General features: G+C 43.1%; 1 protein-coding gene across 1 annotated transcript; it reads left to right on the top strand.

Annotated features, from left to right (window-relative positions):
* The first annotated feature begins 2,125 nt into the window (after nucleotides 1–2,125).
* Nucleotides 2,126–10,669, top strand: BDNF (brain derived neurotrophic factor). The gene is made up of 2 exons (XM_054390513.1): nucleotides 2,126–2,155; nucleotides 9,908–10,669. The coding sequence occupies exons 1-2, from the start codon at nucleotides 2,126–2,128 to the stop codon at nucleotides 10,667–10,669; spliced, it is 792 nt and encodes a 263-aa protein (XP_054246488.1).
* The last annotated feature ends 9,246 nt before the right edge of the window (nucleotides 10,670–19,915 follow it).

The following is a 19,915-nucleotide window of genomic DNA, read 5'->3' as shown; positions in this document are numbered from 1 at the left end:
ACCAGGTCTCTCAGTTCTTGCTACTTCTAAGTGGTTTTTACCTCAGGAACTACTAATCATCTCTGAGGAGAGCTCTGCTTTTGCTTTTGAATAGGATGGTGCCTTCTAGATAATCTATTGTTGTGCAGATTTGGGAGAGGGAGGACAGTTGGCTGTTTTCAACAGCCTAATTGGGTAATTTCATGCTTCTCGATTTAACTTTCTCTTTCCTCCTCCCACCCCTAGCTATTTGAAGAGAAGCTCTCCTTCCCTGCAGGGCAGGAGGCTCTGCTTATGTGAAGGGACGACTATTGACATTTTTCAAGAGAAGTGTTTATTTGATGACTGAAATCCCATATACAGACCTACCCTTTGGAGCTTAAGGGCTCTTGCAGGGAGAACAGTCCGCTGGCAGCCAAGCCACTTTCTTCAGCAGGGGAGAGTGTGCATGAAACAAGACACCCAAGCGTGGAGCGGAGGAAGGTTAGGTGGTGTTGGGCTGGATTGTGCATACTTCTGTTTATAGGCATGTCTGGGCTATTTATGTTCTTATACCGGTGGGGGAAGGGAGGAGCTAGTCTGCACACCTAGAAAGCGTTTTTCCTTCCTCTTTAAAGTGCAATTATTACCAAATAAGCTAGCATCCCTCAGGAGTCCTGACTTTGAGGAAGCTGTTATGCTGAAACCCATCACTTTTTGTTCTGATACAGGTATTAGCTATAGTTTAGGGGGTGGCTCCATCTGATTTTATCATCACTTAAGTACTGGGCCCACCTTTGCACCTGGTGTATAAATCCATAGGTTTATATCAGACAGTGACTGTGTCTACCAGGATTTGGGTCCACTGGCACATAGTGCTTCAATGAACCTCAACAGTTGTTGTGGAAATGATTTCCTGTGATACCACTGTAGTCTGAAAAGTCATGAGCCAGGTAAATGTCATTTTTAATTGGGGAGGGGAAGGACCCAGTGTCCTGGGAGTTACACCATTATAAAACTAGGAGAAGGCAGCAGCTTGGTGAACTAAAATTTCCTGCAAGGCTGTGGACTTTTCTTCATGTTCCATGAAATGTTTGTACCTTGAACAGTAAAACTACTGAATCCTGTTTTTGGCCACTTGCACCTTTACCAGACATACCTCCTCACCTCTTCTAACAATTCCAAACCATTTTCTTCTGTGTAGCTCGTGAAATGAAAGCACCACTAAAGAGTATTTTAGGTCTGTAAGTGGATAAGCCCTTACACTGGTGTTTGCCTGACTAAGGATGGAGGGGAGAGAGAGAGAGAGAGAGCTTATTTGGGTGGGTCTCGGCTTCTGGCATGCCAGTTACGACACATGACCGTGGAAATAGTATTATCTATGAAACTTTTATCCCTGTACTGAATCCAGCTGAAGTTAGCCCTCAGTTTTTAAAAATGGATTAGGGATAGAGAACCAAGCATAGAAATAGCAAAAGTCTTGTTTTGACATGAAGCCACCTAGAAGGCTTGGGGGGGGGGGGGGAGGGGAGGGGTTGTTGGTGGTGAAGAAGCTGAAAACCATAATGCTTTGAAAGCTGATGTACTGCATTGTCATAGTGAATATCCATGGAAGAGCACATCTTGCCAGAGTGTTTGCAGTACAGTTATGCTAACAAATTAACCTAGTTCTGCAACAGTGTTGTGTCCAAAGATAAAGCTGCTGTCATAGCAGGACACATGCAGGGCTGGGTTGCCCACTGAGGTGGGTTAGATTCCTAGTGAGAATTATCATTTTTCAATGCAAATTCCTCATTATTCCAGTAATGTAGATTGAGGTGCTCCTGGTTTGGTTGTTCCCATGTAACTTTGGACTTGAATACTCCCAGAAGCTGCTTTGATACCTCAGTGTAAGCTTTTATCCCTTGCCCTCTCAATGGAAAGGATTTCCATGGAGGATCTCATGCTAACAATTGGACTGAGCGTGTGTGAGGAGAAATGTGCGCATGAGGGCATGCAGCCAAAAGATGACTGATAACTCCACTGGCAGATGCAGGTATATTGTTAATACCTGTCAGGGCTCTGACAACAGGCATTTCCAGTTTCTGGTTCACACACATCACGACGTTCTGATCTGCTTCATTTCAAGGACCGACTATGGCTAAAAGCAGGGTATTCTCTTACAGCAATGACACACACAGTCAGGGTCTCAGCAAAGGTAAGAGTCTTGCAGCAAAGGGGTGTACATAGCCCTTCCTTTCCTCCTTTACCCTAGAGAAAGCACTGCCTGCCCAAGCCATGGGTAACTACTCCATCTGATACTTATGCTTTTTAACCATTGGTCTTTCTTGGCAAAGCTTCACTTAGGTTCCTGTTGAGTGCATGACGGTCTATAGGTTCTAGGAAGCTTGCCACTTGCAGCAGAACCGATGGGTGCGTGGGATGTTTTACATGCTGTTCAATAGTTTATAGGCACTTGTAAGATCCAAGCTCAACTGGTACAGCAGCTTCTGGGCTGTTCCAGGGCTGCTGGACACATGTCACAGTGCAAGGGATCCAACTCACGCTAGTTTGCGTGCAAAGTACTCCGTTCTGTTCCTGCTCTCGGGTGCCAATTACCCTTGAGTTCAGTGGGGGGCTTCATGTGTACTTGGCAGAACAGCTTAGTCCTGTGACGACTCAGCACAGTCTTTCATAGCAAAGGACCTTAGTGACATGGAAGACAAACCACAGATGCTGCTCAGAGGTCTGAGGTTCTGCTCTAACGTTCTTCTGCATACAGGTTGAATTAGCATTCTGTAAAGCTCTCGTGGCTATCAAAGCAAATTATTTCAGAGAACTGTAATTATCTGGTCCCATGGAGGAACCAGTCAGTATCTTGGCATGGAGTAATTATTCCATGGAATGGTTTTGTGGTGGCCTTGCATGTTTTGTGGGGGGTTTAGGTAGCCTGTTCTATAGGTGAACTTTCTTTTGGCACAGATCACGTAATGTTACTTCTGAATGACTGCAGTAATGGCATGAATGTATCTCTACATATACTCTAAGACAGGTTTAATGTAATTTTCCAAACCTGAAGTCAGTTTTGAGATTAGAATTTGCTAATGTCTAGGTTTTAGGGTTAGAAGTCATGTACTGTACAGTACTTCTGGCATGGCAATAGGAGTGCAGCATGTTACTCAACCATGATACTCCTGGGCAATAAAAAACCTGTTGGTAATCCTTTTATTTAAGGAGGACTTCCACTGCATACCTTGGCGTATTTCAACATACAATTTTAGCAAAAAACTTGGCAAAACATTTTGTATATCCAGTGTGTAGTGGCATGTACCACAGAAATACCCTTCTGGAGCTGAGCTTTTTCATTTGCAGGAGGGATCACAACCCCCTGTGCAGTCTGAGGGCCCTGTGTGCAGGATGCTGTATGAACAGCTGGAAAGGCAGTATGTGTGTCACTGGCTCAACAGTCAGTTCCCATTGTCAAAGTATAAAAATAGTGCACATCTGTTCTCTTCCATGAGTGTTGTTTCTCTGAAAGCTCTGATACCATCTGTGAGTCTGGCCTGCTCTTCCTTCGCTTGCGCCTACTGCCAAAACTCATCCTGCCTATTTCCTGGTATGGGCAGAATGGGTCTGAGATTCATCTGATAGAAATCCTACTGGGAACTCCTTGCAGTCCTGCACTTGGCCAATGTAAGTGTGCATGTAATGAGGAGGCTGCCTGGTCTTTGCCCATTAGAGCAGCTGAATTCTCTCACTCTGAGCTTTGAAGTAGTTGTGGCCTTTGCATGGCTGGCTGAGTGTCCAGAGAGGTATGATGAAAGTTTGTAGGAAACTCTGATGCATAACTCTGCAAAGGATCAGGGTTGTAATGTCACAGTATTGCTATTTTGCCATTATTTCCTCTGGGTTTTTGCCCACCTCTGCTTGACAGAAGTTGTGGGTTTTGTATGCATTGGGGAGGGTCCAATAAAACCTTGGAATCCCACAAAACCCCTTGTAGTGCTTTAAACAGATGCATGCTTCTCCAGACCCACTGTAGTGCTGGAGTTTCTTTGCTCTCAGCTGTACCACGGGCAACATTTAGCAACATAAGATGAAAGCAAATTTCTCATCTTAAAAGCTGTCATTTATAAACCAGTCATAAATTTGCTTGCTATTTATCGTAGTCTTCAAAATGGTTCTTAGTCTCTGACATCTCTGGTGTTATGGCTAAGTAGATTTGTATAACCCCAGGAAAAAAAAAGAAAACAAACCAACATGAGAATAAAAATAAAATGGGTTTCTTTTCCCTGACATGAAGCACCAGCTTACGAGAATACAAATTGGGTGTGGGTGTGTATTGGGGGGGTTGATGGGGCGGGTGGGAGGGCACTTTATTTTCAGTAATAAAAAGTAATTATATAGTATGCTGCATGAATAGCCTCAAGGCTAAGCAGAGTGTGTCAGACACCCAGTAATGCATGTGTTAAAGGTTAATACCATTTTGTTCTCGGTACGTTTGGGCTTTGCAAATCATGTGCTGACATGCATCCTGCTTTGGTATCTGTTCACACACTCCAGCAATGATGCGTAGAGCAGGAGCTCATGCCTGTGCCACTCAGTGTTTAGTAAATTGAACTTTTGTAGAAAGGTCTTAGCAAATGACAAAGCAGAAAATGAACATCTAATTTTGTCTTCCACCGCACACTCCTCTGTGGAGATTAAAGCAGTAGGAATCTATTCACTACTGAAAGTTATTTCGACTTTCACAGCACATATCAGGATGCAGAGAAGTAAGTACGTGCTCACAGTTCATCAGGTCTCTCTGCTGGAAATACAACCTGTTAAGCTGCTAAGTTTCTGCTCAAAATAACTGAAAATAATGAAATAAAACAATTAAGTGGTGAATCCTCATTAGATACAAACACTGAAATAAATAGTATGGCTAGGTAATTGACTGCATATGTAAACTAGCTGTAGATCATTGACATGACCTTCATTTAATGAGCCTCCTTCCCGCTCGTGGAGAGGAATACCACAATTATCTGCCCTTTTCTAGCTGTAATTGTATGGACTTTATTGAAGTACAAACTAGGTCACGTCTTCCTGAGATCTGGTCCATGGTGGGTGACCTCTTTTTATTGCTTCAGCTTTGCTATGCTGCAGAAGAGAAGATGTTCTTGCAGCAATGAGAATGGATGGCATTTGGGAAGCTGATCTGAAATAAGACTTCTGACAGATGCCTTGTGTGACCTGAGGGAGTAGTTCAGGGCTCAGCCTCAAGGAGGCTAGCATATATCTGTTATGCAAGATTATGGGAGTCACACAGCAGTCTATGGGACAGCAACTGAACCAAGATTCCCTCTCCTAGAGAAGTCTTTGATCTTTTATCCTGGTAACATAGCTGAACAGGAGTTTGAAGCGCAGCAGCCTTTAGTTATTGTTTCTAGAAGGTGGGGAGTAAGGACCTGGACCCTTCTATAGCTGAGAAGGGAAGGGATGAATGTGTAACAGGACTGTGGACTGAGGCTGCGTTATCAGTGGTTTTATTTTGTACTTTTCTGCCTGCACCTCTGGCTACAAGTGGCCACAGCTACTCTTTGTCTGATGTTCAGTTGTATTGATGCTCTCAGAACATGCAGTACCAGTTAAGAAATACTCAGCACCGATGAGCCATTGTGGAAATAGTTGCTTGGTCTGCCAGGGTACCATCCAGTGTAGGTGTATGTAGGAATGCTGAAGCATCTCCATGCAAGGCCTCATAGTGGTGGATGTGCCCAGCATGGGAATGGGTGGTACCTTGCTCAGTAGTAGTGTGCTGGGAAAACAGGGAGATAGAGCTTTCTCCCATGATCCTACCCAGGTTCTGCTTCCATGCGGGGAGTCACGGTGACTGCCCCATGTGATCAGAAGGCTGTATGTAATCTGTGAGCATCTGGGGTTTACAGGGCACTTAAGGTAACAGAACAAGCAGTTAATCTTTACAATACCATGAAGGCTTGATAGCTGGAGAGCAGGGGAAAAGGACTGGAAGCTGCCATCCAAAGTGTTATCAACATCCTTCTTGGTGCTAGGTAAGGATATTAGTTCTACGTCCCTAAGAAAGAGATGAGACATGTTCACTTTGCTCTGGTAAGACCTCACCTGGAGTACTGCTTCGAGCTCTGAGCCCTCAACACAGAAAGGACACGGACCTGATGGAGCAGATCCAGAGAAGGGCCGCAAAAATTACTGGGGGGCTGGAGCACCTCTGCTACAAGGATAGGCTGAGGAAGCTGGGGCTGTTCAGCCTGGAGAAGAGAAGGCTCCAGGGAGATCTAATAGCAGCCTTCCAGTACCTGAAGGGGCTACAAGAAGGCTGCAGAGGGACTGTTTCCAAAGGCCTGTATTGATAGGATGAGGGGCAATGGTTTGAACTTGGAGAAGAGAAGATTTAGATTGGATGTTAGGAACAAGTTCTTTACCATGAGGGTGGTGGAACATTGCAATGGGTTGCCCAGGAGGTAGTTGAGGCTCCACACCTGGAGTTATTCAAGGTCAGGCTCAACAAGGCTCTGAGCAACCTGATGTAGTGGAGAATGTCCCTGCTGACTGTAGGTGGATTGGACTAGATGACCTTTGGAGGTCCCTTCCAAAGCAAACCATTCTGTGATTCAACAGTCACTGAAAGGTTTTGTTTCTCTACCCATGAAGTGACATTTAACTCTTACCCTACTCTAGCATGTTAAACCAGTAGATTTTGAGCAGCTGCTGCTAGAAACTGCTGTGGCTTCTAAAATGAAGAGCTTTCCTATTGTTTCCTACTCCTATTGTGTTAGGATATTACTTTCTCATATTATGTCACTTGATATCACTTTGCTGCCAAAGACAAGGGCTGTGTGTAGTGCTCAAGCCACTGTCAAGATAGAGGAATCTTTGCTTGCACAGTTCAGCTTAGTTTGGGATTCATTTATGAAGAAAGAGATGTTTGATCTGTTTCTGCTACCAATATTCCTCCTGTCTGTGCTATTAGAGCTTACTTTGGCATACTCATACTGTTACAGGAGGATGAGGGGTGTCTTTTGGGGGCAGTCAGAGTTTCTTGTATATTATCAATATGGTATGTGGATAATGGCAGTCTTAGAGTTGTTGGTTTGCAGAGCCTGGTTGTACATGTTCTTGGTACTCCAGGTAAAAGCAGCAGTTCTGTGTCATCAGATGGGATGTGAATTGATCAAGCTTGACAGTTTCTTCCTTCCCTCCCTTCGCTCCTTTCCGTTGATTAAGGATGGATTAATTTAACATGAGATTTGGTGACCAACGAGTCATTGGCAGAGGATGCATAGGACTTACTGAAGTCAACTGGTGAGGTTTCTCTTCACCTCTATACTCTGTCATCATCCTTGCAAGAAAAATGTCTGTGCAAACAAAGTACACAGCCACTTTTCTCCTAATTTCACATCCCTCCAAGTTCATTGCTATCATGAAATGTAAACAGCCCAGTGAGAACAATGATGGATGTGGCCTGGTCCAAGAACCCTTCTATGTTTTGTTCACTTAATTTGAAAGGCAGGCACCAACTGGGGTACTTAGCTGATGGGTGCAAGCTTCTCTTTATTTTGTGCCTCTTACCTTGTGTCCTTTCTCTTTTACACTGGGGGGCCCTTTAGTGAGCTGTGGGCTCAGACTGAGGTGTTGGCTGGGACCTCTGGGTACTACTCTAATAAAAATAACAGGAACTTGATTAGGAGCCAGAAGATCTGCGTTGTGTTCACTGCTCTGGTGGTCAGTGTGATATGGGTGTTTGGCTTTTTTTGTCCTTTTAAGTTTTATATAAAAGAGTTCTCAGAAGAGGGAGTGTTATTTTTGTTGCCTGTTCCACTGGCTCTGTATTCTCCCCTTCTCCCTCTTGTCTTGTCTCTCCTTGTTTGAAAAAGGAAGACTGATAGCCTTCTTCCTCGTGTTGTAAATCATCTCTAGTGTCTCTCTCCTACCCCTTTGAGGAAGAAGTCTGGTATTACTCCCTGTAGAATGTTTTTAAAGGTCCTAGGAAGAAAAAAATCTGCAAAATATTAATGTTCTGCATGGTTAGAGAAAACACTATGTTCCTGTGAGTCACAGATGTCAGGTTTGTTTAATTGTAATAAATCTATGCCACAATAACACTTTTAAACAGGAACAGAGGTGGAGGGATGAAGGAAGACTCGTGCTTGGGGTAGAGAGGACTCTCAGCCAAAATCTTGTTTAGTGGGAGGCTGAGGGTAAGGAGGGCATGAACACAAACCCAAACACTTCCCACCCCCCCCTACTTCATTAAGTAAACTGAGGGCTACGTTTTGGGCACTGCTGTTCTAGCACATATTTCATTTTATTTGTGTGTTTTATGATAGATTGTCTTTCCATGTTCATGTCTGAAGAGTTTCCCACAGCATATTTGCAGGAGATGAAGTAAGGCTTTTTACACAGCACCCTGTTGGCAAACAGAAGTAGCAGTTACTCCAATGAGCACTGCCAAGTATGAGGTACTTCCGAATGAACTTCAAAAGCTCTGAAACAGGCATTAGCTGCTGCTTCAAAAATGTGAACAATGCCATTGCTTTCTAGCAAGCGGAGATGGTGAGAACAGGGATCGGAAGGAGGAAAAATAATAACAGGACATGATGAATGTTGTAGTAGCACTTGGGATCAGACAGAAAATATAGCTCTCTGTCACTGCAGGATATGGAGGGTGCTTGTAATAGTACCTGAAGTGCATACTCTGCACTCAAAGAGGAAACAGTTTCTACCCTGAGGAGCATACACTCTACAGAGACTCAGCAAAGTGCTTGAGCAGGAGCAGTCAAACCCATGCTGCTGGGAGTGCTGGGACTCAATCCTGTCAGCTGATGTGTTTATTCCAAGTCTGGTGAGGAGTTTACTTACCAGTCTTCTTTTCTGGTGCTATCCCTCCACTCCCAAAGAGGACAGAGCCAAGTGTACATGAGCCTGAAAGCATGACCCATAACATCCACCAGAACTTGGGGCAAAATGTGAAAGAAAGGACAAACTACTGTTTCAGTATGGCAGCAGGGCTGGTTGTGCTTCTGGTTTTGATGCTGGGCTCAGGACTTTAAGTGAGTTTCAAGAGATGCTTTGCTCACTTGAGAAGGGGCAGTATAGGATTCTGGGAAGATACAGCACAGTGGTTCTGGTACTGTCACTTCAGTACAGCTCTAATCAGCTCCATAATCCAGCAGGTCAATTCCATGGCATTCACACATGCCAAGCAATCTGTCCAGCTCAAATTTAGTATACTATCCTGGACCATTTTTCTTGTTCTATATTTAATCATACATATCTTCCACCTTTAGATGAGAAACTGACCTGCTGAGACCCCAGGATTGTATGGCCTCTTCCTGTGATTTGAAGGTTGCTTTCAAAATGCTAATGCAATTTATCCTGGTGCTGTAGATCAGAGTTTTGTTGATTTGGGTTTTTTTGGTTGGCTGGTTTTCTCGTTTTGGTGGGCATTTTTTTTGTTTGTTTGTTTGTTTGTTTGTTTTATGGATAGAATGATGAAATATTTTTGGCATAGAGAGATCTTAAAAATTGAATGTTTGCATTTGAAATGGAAGTCTTGCCTTTTACACTTGTGAAGCTGTCTTTTATTTCTGAAATGCTGCATTGCTAAATAGCAGTTCTGCTGCTGTTCCTTGAAGTAGATGTAATCTGTCAATAAATAAGGGAGTCTGCATAGTATTTAATATAATACTTACTACAGAAAGACTTTGGCACATAGGAACTCTGGGTTGCTGATATCGATGTTGCTTAAGCTTCAGCATATGCTTCATCTGAAACTCTAAATCAGAGAACACCCTCGTACAGGAGTATGCTTTATCACCAGTAATGAGTTGCAGCTGCATGCAGCAGAACTCTGCAGAAAATGCATAATGTGTCATTACAACTCGAGTGAATTTTTATTATTCCGTCCCTTCTAATGTTATTTTTTGCTTTTTCTTGTCCTTAACAGTTCCACCAAGTGAGAAGAGTGATGACCATCCTTTTCCTTACTATGGTTATCTCATACTTCAGTTGTATGAAAGCTGCCCCTATGAAAGAAGCTAGTGTAAGAGGACAAGGCAGCTTGGCTTACCCAGGTCTTCGGACCCACGGGACTCTTGAGAGCCTAAATGGGCCCAATGCTGGTTCAAGAGGACTGACATCGCTGGCAGACACTTTTGAACACGTCATAGAGGAGCTTCTCGACGAGGACCAGGACATCCATCCCAGTGAGGAAAACAAGGATGCAGACTTGTACACATCTCGAGTCATGCTAAGCAGTCAAGTGCCTTTGGAACCCCCGCTGCTCTTTCTGCTCGAGGAGTACAAAAACTACTTGGATGCTGCAAACATGTCCATGAGGGTCCGGCGCCACTCTGACCCAGCTCGCCGCGGGGAACTGAGCGTATGTGACAGCACCAGCGAGTGGGTGACGGCAGCAGAGAAAAAGACTGCAGTGGACATGTCCGGGGCGACCGTCACCGTCCTGGAGAAAGTCCCGGTGCCCAAAGGCCAACTGAAGCAATACTTCTACGAGACCAAATGCAACCCCAAGGGGTACACAAAGGAGGGCTGCAGGGGCATAGACAAGAGGCACTGGAACTCCCAGTGCCGAACTACCCAGTCTTACGTGAGAGCTCTCACCATGGATAATAAAAAGAGAGTCGGCTGGCGCTTTATAAGGATAGACACTTCCTGTGTATGTACATTAACCATTAAAAGGGGAAGATAGTGGATTCGTGTTGTATAGATTATATTGAGACAAAATTATCTATTTGTATATATACATAACAGGGTAAATTATTCGGTTTAAAAAAAAAAAAGAAAAAAGAAAAAAAAAGGGAAAAAAAAGGAAAAAAAAAAAGAATAATTTTATGGACTGCATGTATAACTGAAGTTTATACAGTACAGTGGTTCCACAATCTATTTATTGAACATATCCATGACCTGAAAGGGAACAAAAGTCATTTGCGCACAAGTTTGGAGGAAAACAAAAAAGAAAAGTAAAAAAAAAAAAAAGGGAAAAAAAGGGAAAAAAGAAAAAAAGATAAAAGAAAAATAAAGGTAAAAGGAAAAAAAAAGAGAAAATTAAAAAAAAAAAAGGAAAAGAAAAACAAGCAAAGTCTGCATTACATTCTTCGATAACATTGTGGTTTGTCGCCGTTGCCAAGAATTGAAAATATAAAAAGTTGGAAAAAAAAAAAAAGAAAAAAAAAGAAAATTGCATGCTGCTTCAATTGTGAATTGATGATAAAATGTCCTCTTTCAGAAAAATAAATTGAACCAAAACATTCCGTTTACATTTTAGACAGTAAGTATCTTTATTCCTGTTAGTATTATATCTGTTTACTGCTTTTAACTTCTGATAGCGTTGGAATTAAAACAATGTCAAGGTGCTGTTGTCATAGTTTTACTGTTTCTCTTTTACTTTTGAACTCCCATGAGACTGAAAAAAAAAAAGTGAAAAAAAAAAAGTCTTTACCTTATTCTGGATTTAAAACAAATTATTTTGGGGGTTTTGATTTTTGTTTTTTTTTTTTTTTGTATGTTGTGAAGGTGTTTGCAATAGCAATCCAACTACTGATGAAAAAAAAAATAAAAAAAAGAGGCAACTGAAAAAGATTGGTGATGTTCCACTTCACATTGTTGAACTTCAGGCTTAGAGACAGCACTTATTTAACTGTATGGCAACATGCCTTTTTATTTTGTTATTTTATTTTATTTTTTTATTATTTGCTGTCTTTTGAGATCTGCATTTGCTTATCCCATGTTTGTTTGTGTTTGGGATTTCCCCCCTGCCCCCAGCTCCCTTTCCTCCCTCTGGAAAGATGTTGGCTGTGATCTTTAAAGTATTTCACTTAGTATACAGCTGGAGCTTGTTATATAGAAAAATATTCTGTGGAAGGTTGAGAGCAATTTTCATGTAATAAAAGAGACTATGCTTGAATCAAATGTCTTGGTGAAACACCCTAGAAAAAGGGTCTAGAAAGATGACAGTAGATCTGAAATCAGGTGTGTCGTGGGACTGAGTAGCTCAGCCAGTTCAGGGGCAAATAACAGTGTTTTGGGTTGGCTGAGGCTGTCCAAATCATAGTCAGTGCTGAATGTGGTCCTGTGCATCCAGTGAGAGTGAGGTCTTTGCTTGTCTACACTGCTACCCTTGCCTTCCACAGCACTTCTAGCAGCCCCAGGCCAGCAGAGGATTGTGAGCAAGTTGCAGTGGCATCCCTGCCTGACGGAGCCCTGGGGAACAGCCAAGCAAGGAGGCAGAAGGGAGCCCTGCCTGGAGCTGAGAGCAATTAGCATTTATGTTCGTGTGGCTCTACCTCTGCTGTCAGCCTTATTTTGTGAAACAAATCTTGGCATAAAAAACATCTCTTGACGTAAGTGAAGAGCAAGTGCTGGAGGAGTTGGCTTAACGTTGCTTAGGTTCTGACAGGCATATTTAGCCCTGTGCTACCCCTCCAACTTCCCTGACAGAAGTCTTTCCAAAAAGGCAGGTTGTAAGCCTGAGAGCTGTGCATAGCACTTGCTCTGACTACAGTGGGCAGAGAGGCAGAAATAGCTCATTAGTGAGCTCACTGAAGGCAGATGCTATATTTGTAGTTCCTGTAGATGAAGAGAAGTATCTGAACAAAGAGGAAAATACTGCAAAATAGAACTGCTGCTGAGTGCTGCAGAATCTGCAATAGTCTGCCTTGCAGTCGAATTTAATTAAAAACCTGGATTGGGCAAAGCTTATCTGAAAATGATCCCCCACAATAATTCTCTTTGAAGAGCATGTTTAACACTGTTTATGTCATAGCTTCCAGGATTTTTACTAACAAACTTCAGTATCAGTGATTTCTTCTACTGGAGGTAAAGGAGCTTCCCCTTCCCTGGGACAAGTGTCAAGGGAGAGCCATCTCAAGTGTGCAATGAAAACCTTTTACATTGGCCACATGTGCATGATGGACAGTGAGTGAGAAGAGAGGGTTGTGTGACCTTCCTGAACTGCAAACTTCAGCCTTCCTTATCAGGTGTAGATATTCAGGCTCCCACATGGAAATCACAAATTTAAAAAACTTCCTGAAATGTCTCAAAACTTCACCTGAAGTGTTCTGTGTGCAAATTAACCATTGACAGAGTGGAGAATTTCATTCCACTCTGGCCAGTCCCTGTATGTATATAATTCTTTGCATTTAATAACCCAAACATGGCTCAGGATCTATTCTCAGCAACATTCCTAAACTACAGCAGAGAGATGGTGTCGTAGTGGCTCCCCTCAAAACCAGGATTGGTTGCTTAGGAAAGGGAAAGGACGATGATAATGAGTGAATAACAAACAGATCACTCAGCTAGACTGGAAAAAGAAATGACAGCTAGGATGTGACAGTAATGTAATTCAGATAAAGGAATAAAATAATTCCCACTTCAAGTAAATTGACTTTCCAAGAGAACTGTTAGCACATAAGTCATGCTAGGAATAAAGTTCTTTGTTTCCCAAAGTTAACTGTGGCCATATCCTTAACTCAGAAATCCTCTCCTGGCATAGGTAAAGGCGATGCCATGGTGGCAGAAATAAGGTAGTGGGATGGTAGGTTCAGAGGGCAAAGGGCAGCCCATGTGGGTGGGGGCAACAAGGGCTGGAGCAGAGAACCTCCAGAAGCACTGTCCCCTGTGACTACAGCTAGAGTGACACTCCCCAGAACATGCCAATTCTGTGCCTACTGACATCACCTGAAACTGGCAATTAAACTGCAGTCCCATGGCTCTCACCTGCCTGACCTGATACATCCATGATCACAGGCTTGGCAGCTGTAACAGAACAGAGGTTGTGGGGATGGTGGGGGAGGGGGTTGTCTTTCATGTCACTTAATTAAACTCTTGCTGTGGTCTGTTTGTGACAAAGGTATATCATGCATGTCAGCAGGCCTAGTGCTGTGTTCAAGTAAAGACTCTTGCAACTGTAAGTTAATGTCTGTGGCCTTGTTCTCTATTATTCACCTTGTGTAACATAAATATTTATTGTATATTTATATAATTTTATGGGTTTTGGGAAAAAAAAAAACTTAAATTGGCATTAAAATTTAAAAGCAACTGCGTCATATTGTAAATATAATTAAGCTATATTTAAGTGTACTGATTAACATAATATATGTTTAACTATAGAGTTTTTTATGTTTTTAAATATATTTTCAAAATATATATATATATAAAAAACTTGGGGTTTTTTGGGGGACCATGTGATTCTTTTCTCTAATTGTAAAACAAACTGGAGTTTTACTATAAAGGTGTGTGTTCTTTGTTTTAAAACCATTTTTACTCTATTTTAGCAATAAAATCTCACTCGGAGGGCAGGTAGCCCCTCCCTGTTTCACAGCCAGACAGTTGGCCTTGGGAAGGGAGGGGTGGTAAGGATTTGCTTTCCATAAAAGTGGGAGATACTTGCAAGATGATGTATTTCCATTTAATGCTAACACACAAGAGGCTCATGAGAGTAAACCCCATGAATGACACAAAGATATGATTTGATTCAGCTGTAAAACAATGAGCATAATGGAGGTGAGGGAGAGGGGTTACTAACCTTAATAACTAAGGGATAAGTGAGACATAAACTCAATAGCTATAGTTCAGTCATGTATCTGATTTTCAAATGGTGTCATGTATATTTATATCCCCTCCACTGAACTTATTTATGACCCTAGGGAGTACTGTGAGTAGAATTCCTTGGATTTAACATGCTGTTAGCATTTCTAAAAGAATATTCTCTACCATGGCTGCCAAGCCTCTGTATGTTTAATTATCCCACAGCCCTAGAACAATCAATAAATCTTCATGACAAACAGAAAACTTCCATATAACTTAAAGGGGTGGGGGGAGCACAAACCCAAACTCTTAGAAGATTCCATTTCCCAAGAGCCCTGTGCCAGCAATATCTTCACAAGATTGGAGGAAATGGTGCTTCTGTAGATTATCATTTATATTAAACCCACATGTGTGTGCATTGCTTGCTTTATTGTCTCACAATAAGCCAACAGAAGGAGTAAGATGCTAAACTTTTTGGTGTATGGAAGAATGGGGTGGTGGTGTTACCATACGATGTGTGTGAGCCTGGCTGCAGGAACTGGCTCTGCTCAGGCTCTGCCTCCTCCCCTAGGTAAGGCAGAGATGGGTGAGGTTGTTTTAACTTATTAAATATATGTTAAATACATGGCATAGGTACCTAGGGAATGAAACGGGCACCCTCAAAATTCATATTTGAGCTACAGAGGAAGACACAGGAGCTCTCTAATTGTCCATCCATCCACTCTACTGAACCCCAGATCTGTAGGGGAAAAACTATTTCCATAGCTTGTATCACCTGGAGCAAGGAATAAAGGCCTATAACTAAACTTCTAAATCACACAGCCAGAAAACAACAGCAAGCAGGAGAGGAAGACTTGTGAAGAGAATTTGAAGGCTCCATTGAAGTGCAATGAGACTGGGGGGAGGATGTTTATCTCAATGTCCCAGGTGGAGCCAATAAACTGCTTCCACAGGCTACTTCTAATGAAGATCTCATTGAGAAGATACCTGCTGGCAGGGGAATTAAAGTGAAAAAGGAATGGATGCAGTTCTTTGGAGTAGATCTAAAAAGTACTACAGCCTCACTTTTTGAGGCGGTTTTAAAGCCAGGAAGGTTCTGTAAGGGGGTGTTTTGGAAGAAGAGAAGATTTTTCTGAACTTTTTTTTTTTTTTGAGTGGGGAGATTTATTTGGTTTTTAACCACTTGCTGCTATTTTGGGTGGTCAAAGACTGTTCTGGATATAAATCAATGGAGTTAATCTGATAGCATTTTTGGATGCCTGTTGGAGAAGAAGGCCCAGGGATGGCATGAGTGGGTCTGACTTTTCCAGGCAAGATTTGGATTCACCTGTAGAATTCGAGATTCTTCTGGAAATCAAGTCTTTTAAATCTCATCCTATCAGATGGTGGTGGAAAGCACTTGGAGGTAAGCTGCTATTTGCTACACCAACCCCCTGTTGAGAGAAACAACACATAGCTGCTGGGTTTTGCTTTGTGCAAGGAGGAGACTCTAGAACTTGTCTGCAATCTGCTCAGTCCTCCCAGGAGTCCATACTGAAGTCATAAATATGTGTATGTATTTATCTAGATGTCAAATAGCTGCTGGTATTGCTGGTGTGTCTCTGCTGATCAGGTTGGTGCTGTGTTGTTGACTCCATATGGGACTGCAGCCACCCAGCCTGCAGCTGCATATCCCCCTTCCATAGGGATGACCTGTGGAGGGAATCAAGAGCTGGCAATTCCCAGTAATTCCCCAGTGCTCACGAGGGTCATGCATGCAGCCAGGGCTTCCCTGCTGCTGGGAGCCCTCAGCCACGCTGGCTAAGAGCAGACCCTGCTGATCTCATCAGCACAGCAGTTGCCAGTTTACTCATGCAGGGATTTTAGGAGATGAGGAGGAGGATTTGGCACAGAGCTGCAAGGCTTCTTGTCAAAATCCCTCCTTCTGCCTCCACTAGCTGGGCAAAGCACCCTGTGGAGTCTGTGGGAGCTGCCTTTACCATGGCAAGGGATGCTGCAGTGGGCTGTCTTGCCCACCACCCTGGGACTGGGAGCACCTTGTAACTGGAGAAGGCTGTGATGGCTTGGAGACACTTCCAATAGGGCCAGGTAGGTGGCTGGAATAAAATGGGTTCAGGAAAAGTGAGCTAAAATATTTGGAGAAGAAAGTTGTTTATATGTATTGATATCAGTGTGCAGACGCCTGAGTCCCAGTACAGGTGTTGCTCTTACCCACTGGCACAAGGCGAAATAATGCTCTTGCTTGTCTTCCTCTGAACCTAAATTAAACTCCCTTTGGATCACTGAAGATAATGCCAGAGCAGGATTCCAAAAGCATTTGACTGATTGAAGAGGAGTAACCTTTCAGGTGATAAGCAAAGGGATGGGTTACAGAGAAGGAATTTGTCCTGCTAGGACAGAAAAGTTTGCACCTTCAGAAACAACATCTCATGCAATCACACTCTGAAAATGCATCCCTGTGCTAAAATAGTCATACAATCATAGAATTGTTAGGGTTGGAAAGGATCTCAAAGATTATCTAGCTCCAAACCCCCTGCCATGGGGAAGGACACCTCCCACTAGATCAGGTTGCTCAGAGCCACATCCAGCTTGGCCTTGAAAACCTCCAAGGATGGGGCTTTCAACACCTCCCTGGGCAACCTGTTCCAGTGTCTCACCAAAGTCCTTTTCTTACACCATCCCCTTCTCCCCTTTTATTAAAAAAGACCCCAAGCAAACAACCTGGTCTAGCTTAAGTCTATAAAGTGTTGGAATTTCCAAGTTAAAGCTGTAATTCATACATAAGCCAAGCTATCTTCTCCTACTGTGTTATGTCAGATTTAATATCCTTGAAAACGATTCAGACTCTAAATAAGAGCGTAGGTACTTACTGCACTAAATATTCCTTCAGCTGGCATCTACACTGAGGATTTTAAATAATCCTAATAAGGTTTCCAATTATAATCTTCTCTGACCTTTAAGTAAAGACCACTCTACTGGAAGACTCATTTTTGCTCTAACCCCAGCATGGTCCTACACAGAAGTTTCACTATATTTGGATTCCAGTCTTGGGAATCTGTTATTTAAATATGAAGTATGTGTGCCCATGTTTGTGTTACAAAAGTGGTTAGCACTGCCAGTTTTATCATGTAGCTCCAGGAAATGGCTCAATGAGACCATTTCTCTCCCAGCTCTACTTACCTCTTACTCAAGCACTCATAAGATATGCACAGATTGGTACAGCTGGAAAACGAAGCGGAAGGATGTATGCAAAAGAGCTTGGAGAAACATGAAAAGAACAAATCTAGTGAGCTTTGTCAAAAGCAAAGGACAGATGATGTGTTGCAGGACATTTGCATCTTGCATGCAGGGTGAACATCCAGCCCTTTGCCAGGGAGCTCTTTTGGAGCAGAGATAAGCACCAGCAGATGCACACCTAAAGCCCTGCCTAGTTACGAGAAGTGTATTTACTTGAACACACTTGTGTTGCCCAGAATCTGTGGTGCCTGGGGAGTTTTTCAGGGGCTTTTGGTGGGTTTTGTTTGTTGGTTGGTTGCTGTTTGGACTTTTTTGTCCCTCTGGCCTGCTTTATTCCTGGGACAAGCGAAAATGCCATCCTTGGTGTCCCTGTGTGGTGCAGCCCACCTGGAGACCAGCGATACTTGTCTCAGGAACCACAGAAGTACATTCATTGCAAGAATTTACAAGATGATGTAGTGATACTTTTTAAAGATCCTTTCTGCCCTGAGAAAGCTGCTGCTCCAGAGGGGCCAGTCCCATGAATGTGGTGCTGGTGTAGGTGCAGATCTCTCTGCTGACAGAAGGTGCCTGCCAGTGCTGGGATGCAGCAACAAGGTGACTTGTGCTTGCTTCATGTCATGTCAAGCCATCTCCCATCTGTTGGCCAATATTTCTTTGGGTTTATTTGACATATTAGTCTTAGAGGTGCCATACTCTGGCTGTTTGAAGGGTACAGAAGAAAATCTCACTCAGCTTCAGCTGAACTGTTCACAACAGCCATATTATCTTACACTTTCCTTCCTTTAAATTCCCCCTCCTTCAGGCCAGCTGTGCTGGTGTGGAGTACTTGCCTCCCCATTTCAGGGGATATAAGTTCAGACATGCTCATCCAGTCTCACTAATAGCTGCAGGTACATACCTGTGAGCTGTGCAGATCTCTGCTGAAGAGCTGTCACAGCAGGAAAGGGGCCAGGGGGATGCAGCTTAGGAAACCAAAGAGGACCTTCCACTTGGGAAGGCAGGGCAGCCTGCAGCTGGCAGCCTTGCTACACAATGTTTGAATAGAGGTGTAGTAGGTATAAAACAGGAGTTCTTCCTAGCTGACTGCAAAACATGATGCCATGGAGGTGACCCCATGCTTAAATTCTCACTACTGATAGTCTCTGCTTAGCACTTCAGGAGGAATAACTCATGGTCCTGCTTTCAGAAATCTTGTTGCAAACAAGCTTTCTAGCAAAATGGAAGTTCATCACCTTAAGTGCTACACAGCAGCTTTGTTTTCCAAGAGGAAACGAGGGCAAACACCCAGCAGAGGCTATTGGAGGGAAAACATCAGTTTGCATGTTCCCTCAGAGTGTGCATCACTTTTTGCTTCCCAAAAATCTAAAAGCCTTTGTGTGACTGTATGAATTGAGGCCTCTCTGGCCAGGTATTTTATTCCAGTAAGCCTAGTGTGGGCAGAGCTCTATTTGCCAGCTGTTAAATTCAGCTTGTGCAGCATGGGACACTGAGTAAAGGCAGAAGAGCGCATGAAATCTGTCCATAAATCTGTCAGGTAGGCATCTGCTGTTAGCAGTAGCAGTGCCTCTTCTGAATTAAACCAGAGATTCCAGGCATAACTCTGCGTGTCCTTACGGCTTTATAATTGTTGCCTGCATGGTAAGTCAGAGAAATAATGAGGATGAAGTAGTGCAAACAATAGCTATACAAGCTAATTAGCCCTGCCTGTCACTGAAAATAATACAGTGGGTGAGCTGATGATCTAAAGCCTTGCTTGAACTTTCAAGGCAGGAAGTTGATTACAAGGAGGTCCTGAAATAGAGCATTTCTGCAGCCCGAGATGATTTGAGGGGTCTGCAATCCATTACTCAATGGTCACGTCATGAATTCCTCTTTAGAACCACAATCCCCTATTATGTGCTTTGTAACACCATAGATAGGTCCAGTTCTAAGAACTGTTTCAACATCCCTCATCAAGTGTGTGTCAGGTATTACGCAGGGCTATAGCCAGGTTATAATTTCCAGCTTGGTGCCACACCACCAAAATGACCACCTACACAGAGATATGTTGGAGCATTTCAGAACAATGCTGCAAGCCTGGAAACCTCTGCAAGTCTTTCTTGGAGCTTTCATTTCTCTCTCTTTTAAACTAGACAATTTCTCCTTAATCACAGAGCCTGATTCTGCCTTT

This window comes from Indicator indicator, chromosome 21, assembly GCF_027791375.1.
Source record: "Indicator indicator isolate 239-I01 chromosome 21, UM_Iind_1.1, whole genome shotgun sequence".
Lineage (NCBI taxonomy): Eukaryota > Metazoa > Chordata > Aves > Piciformes > Indicatoridae > Indicator > Indicator indicator.
The sequence above is the reverse complement of the archived record's forward strand: the minus strand, read 5'-3'. Positions and strand labels throughout refer to the sequence as shown.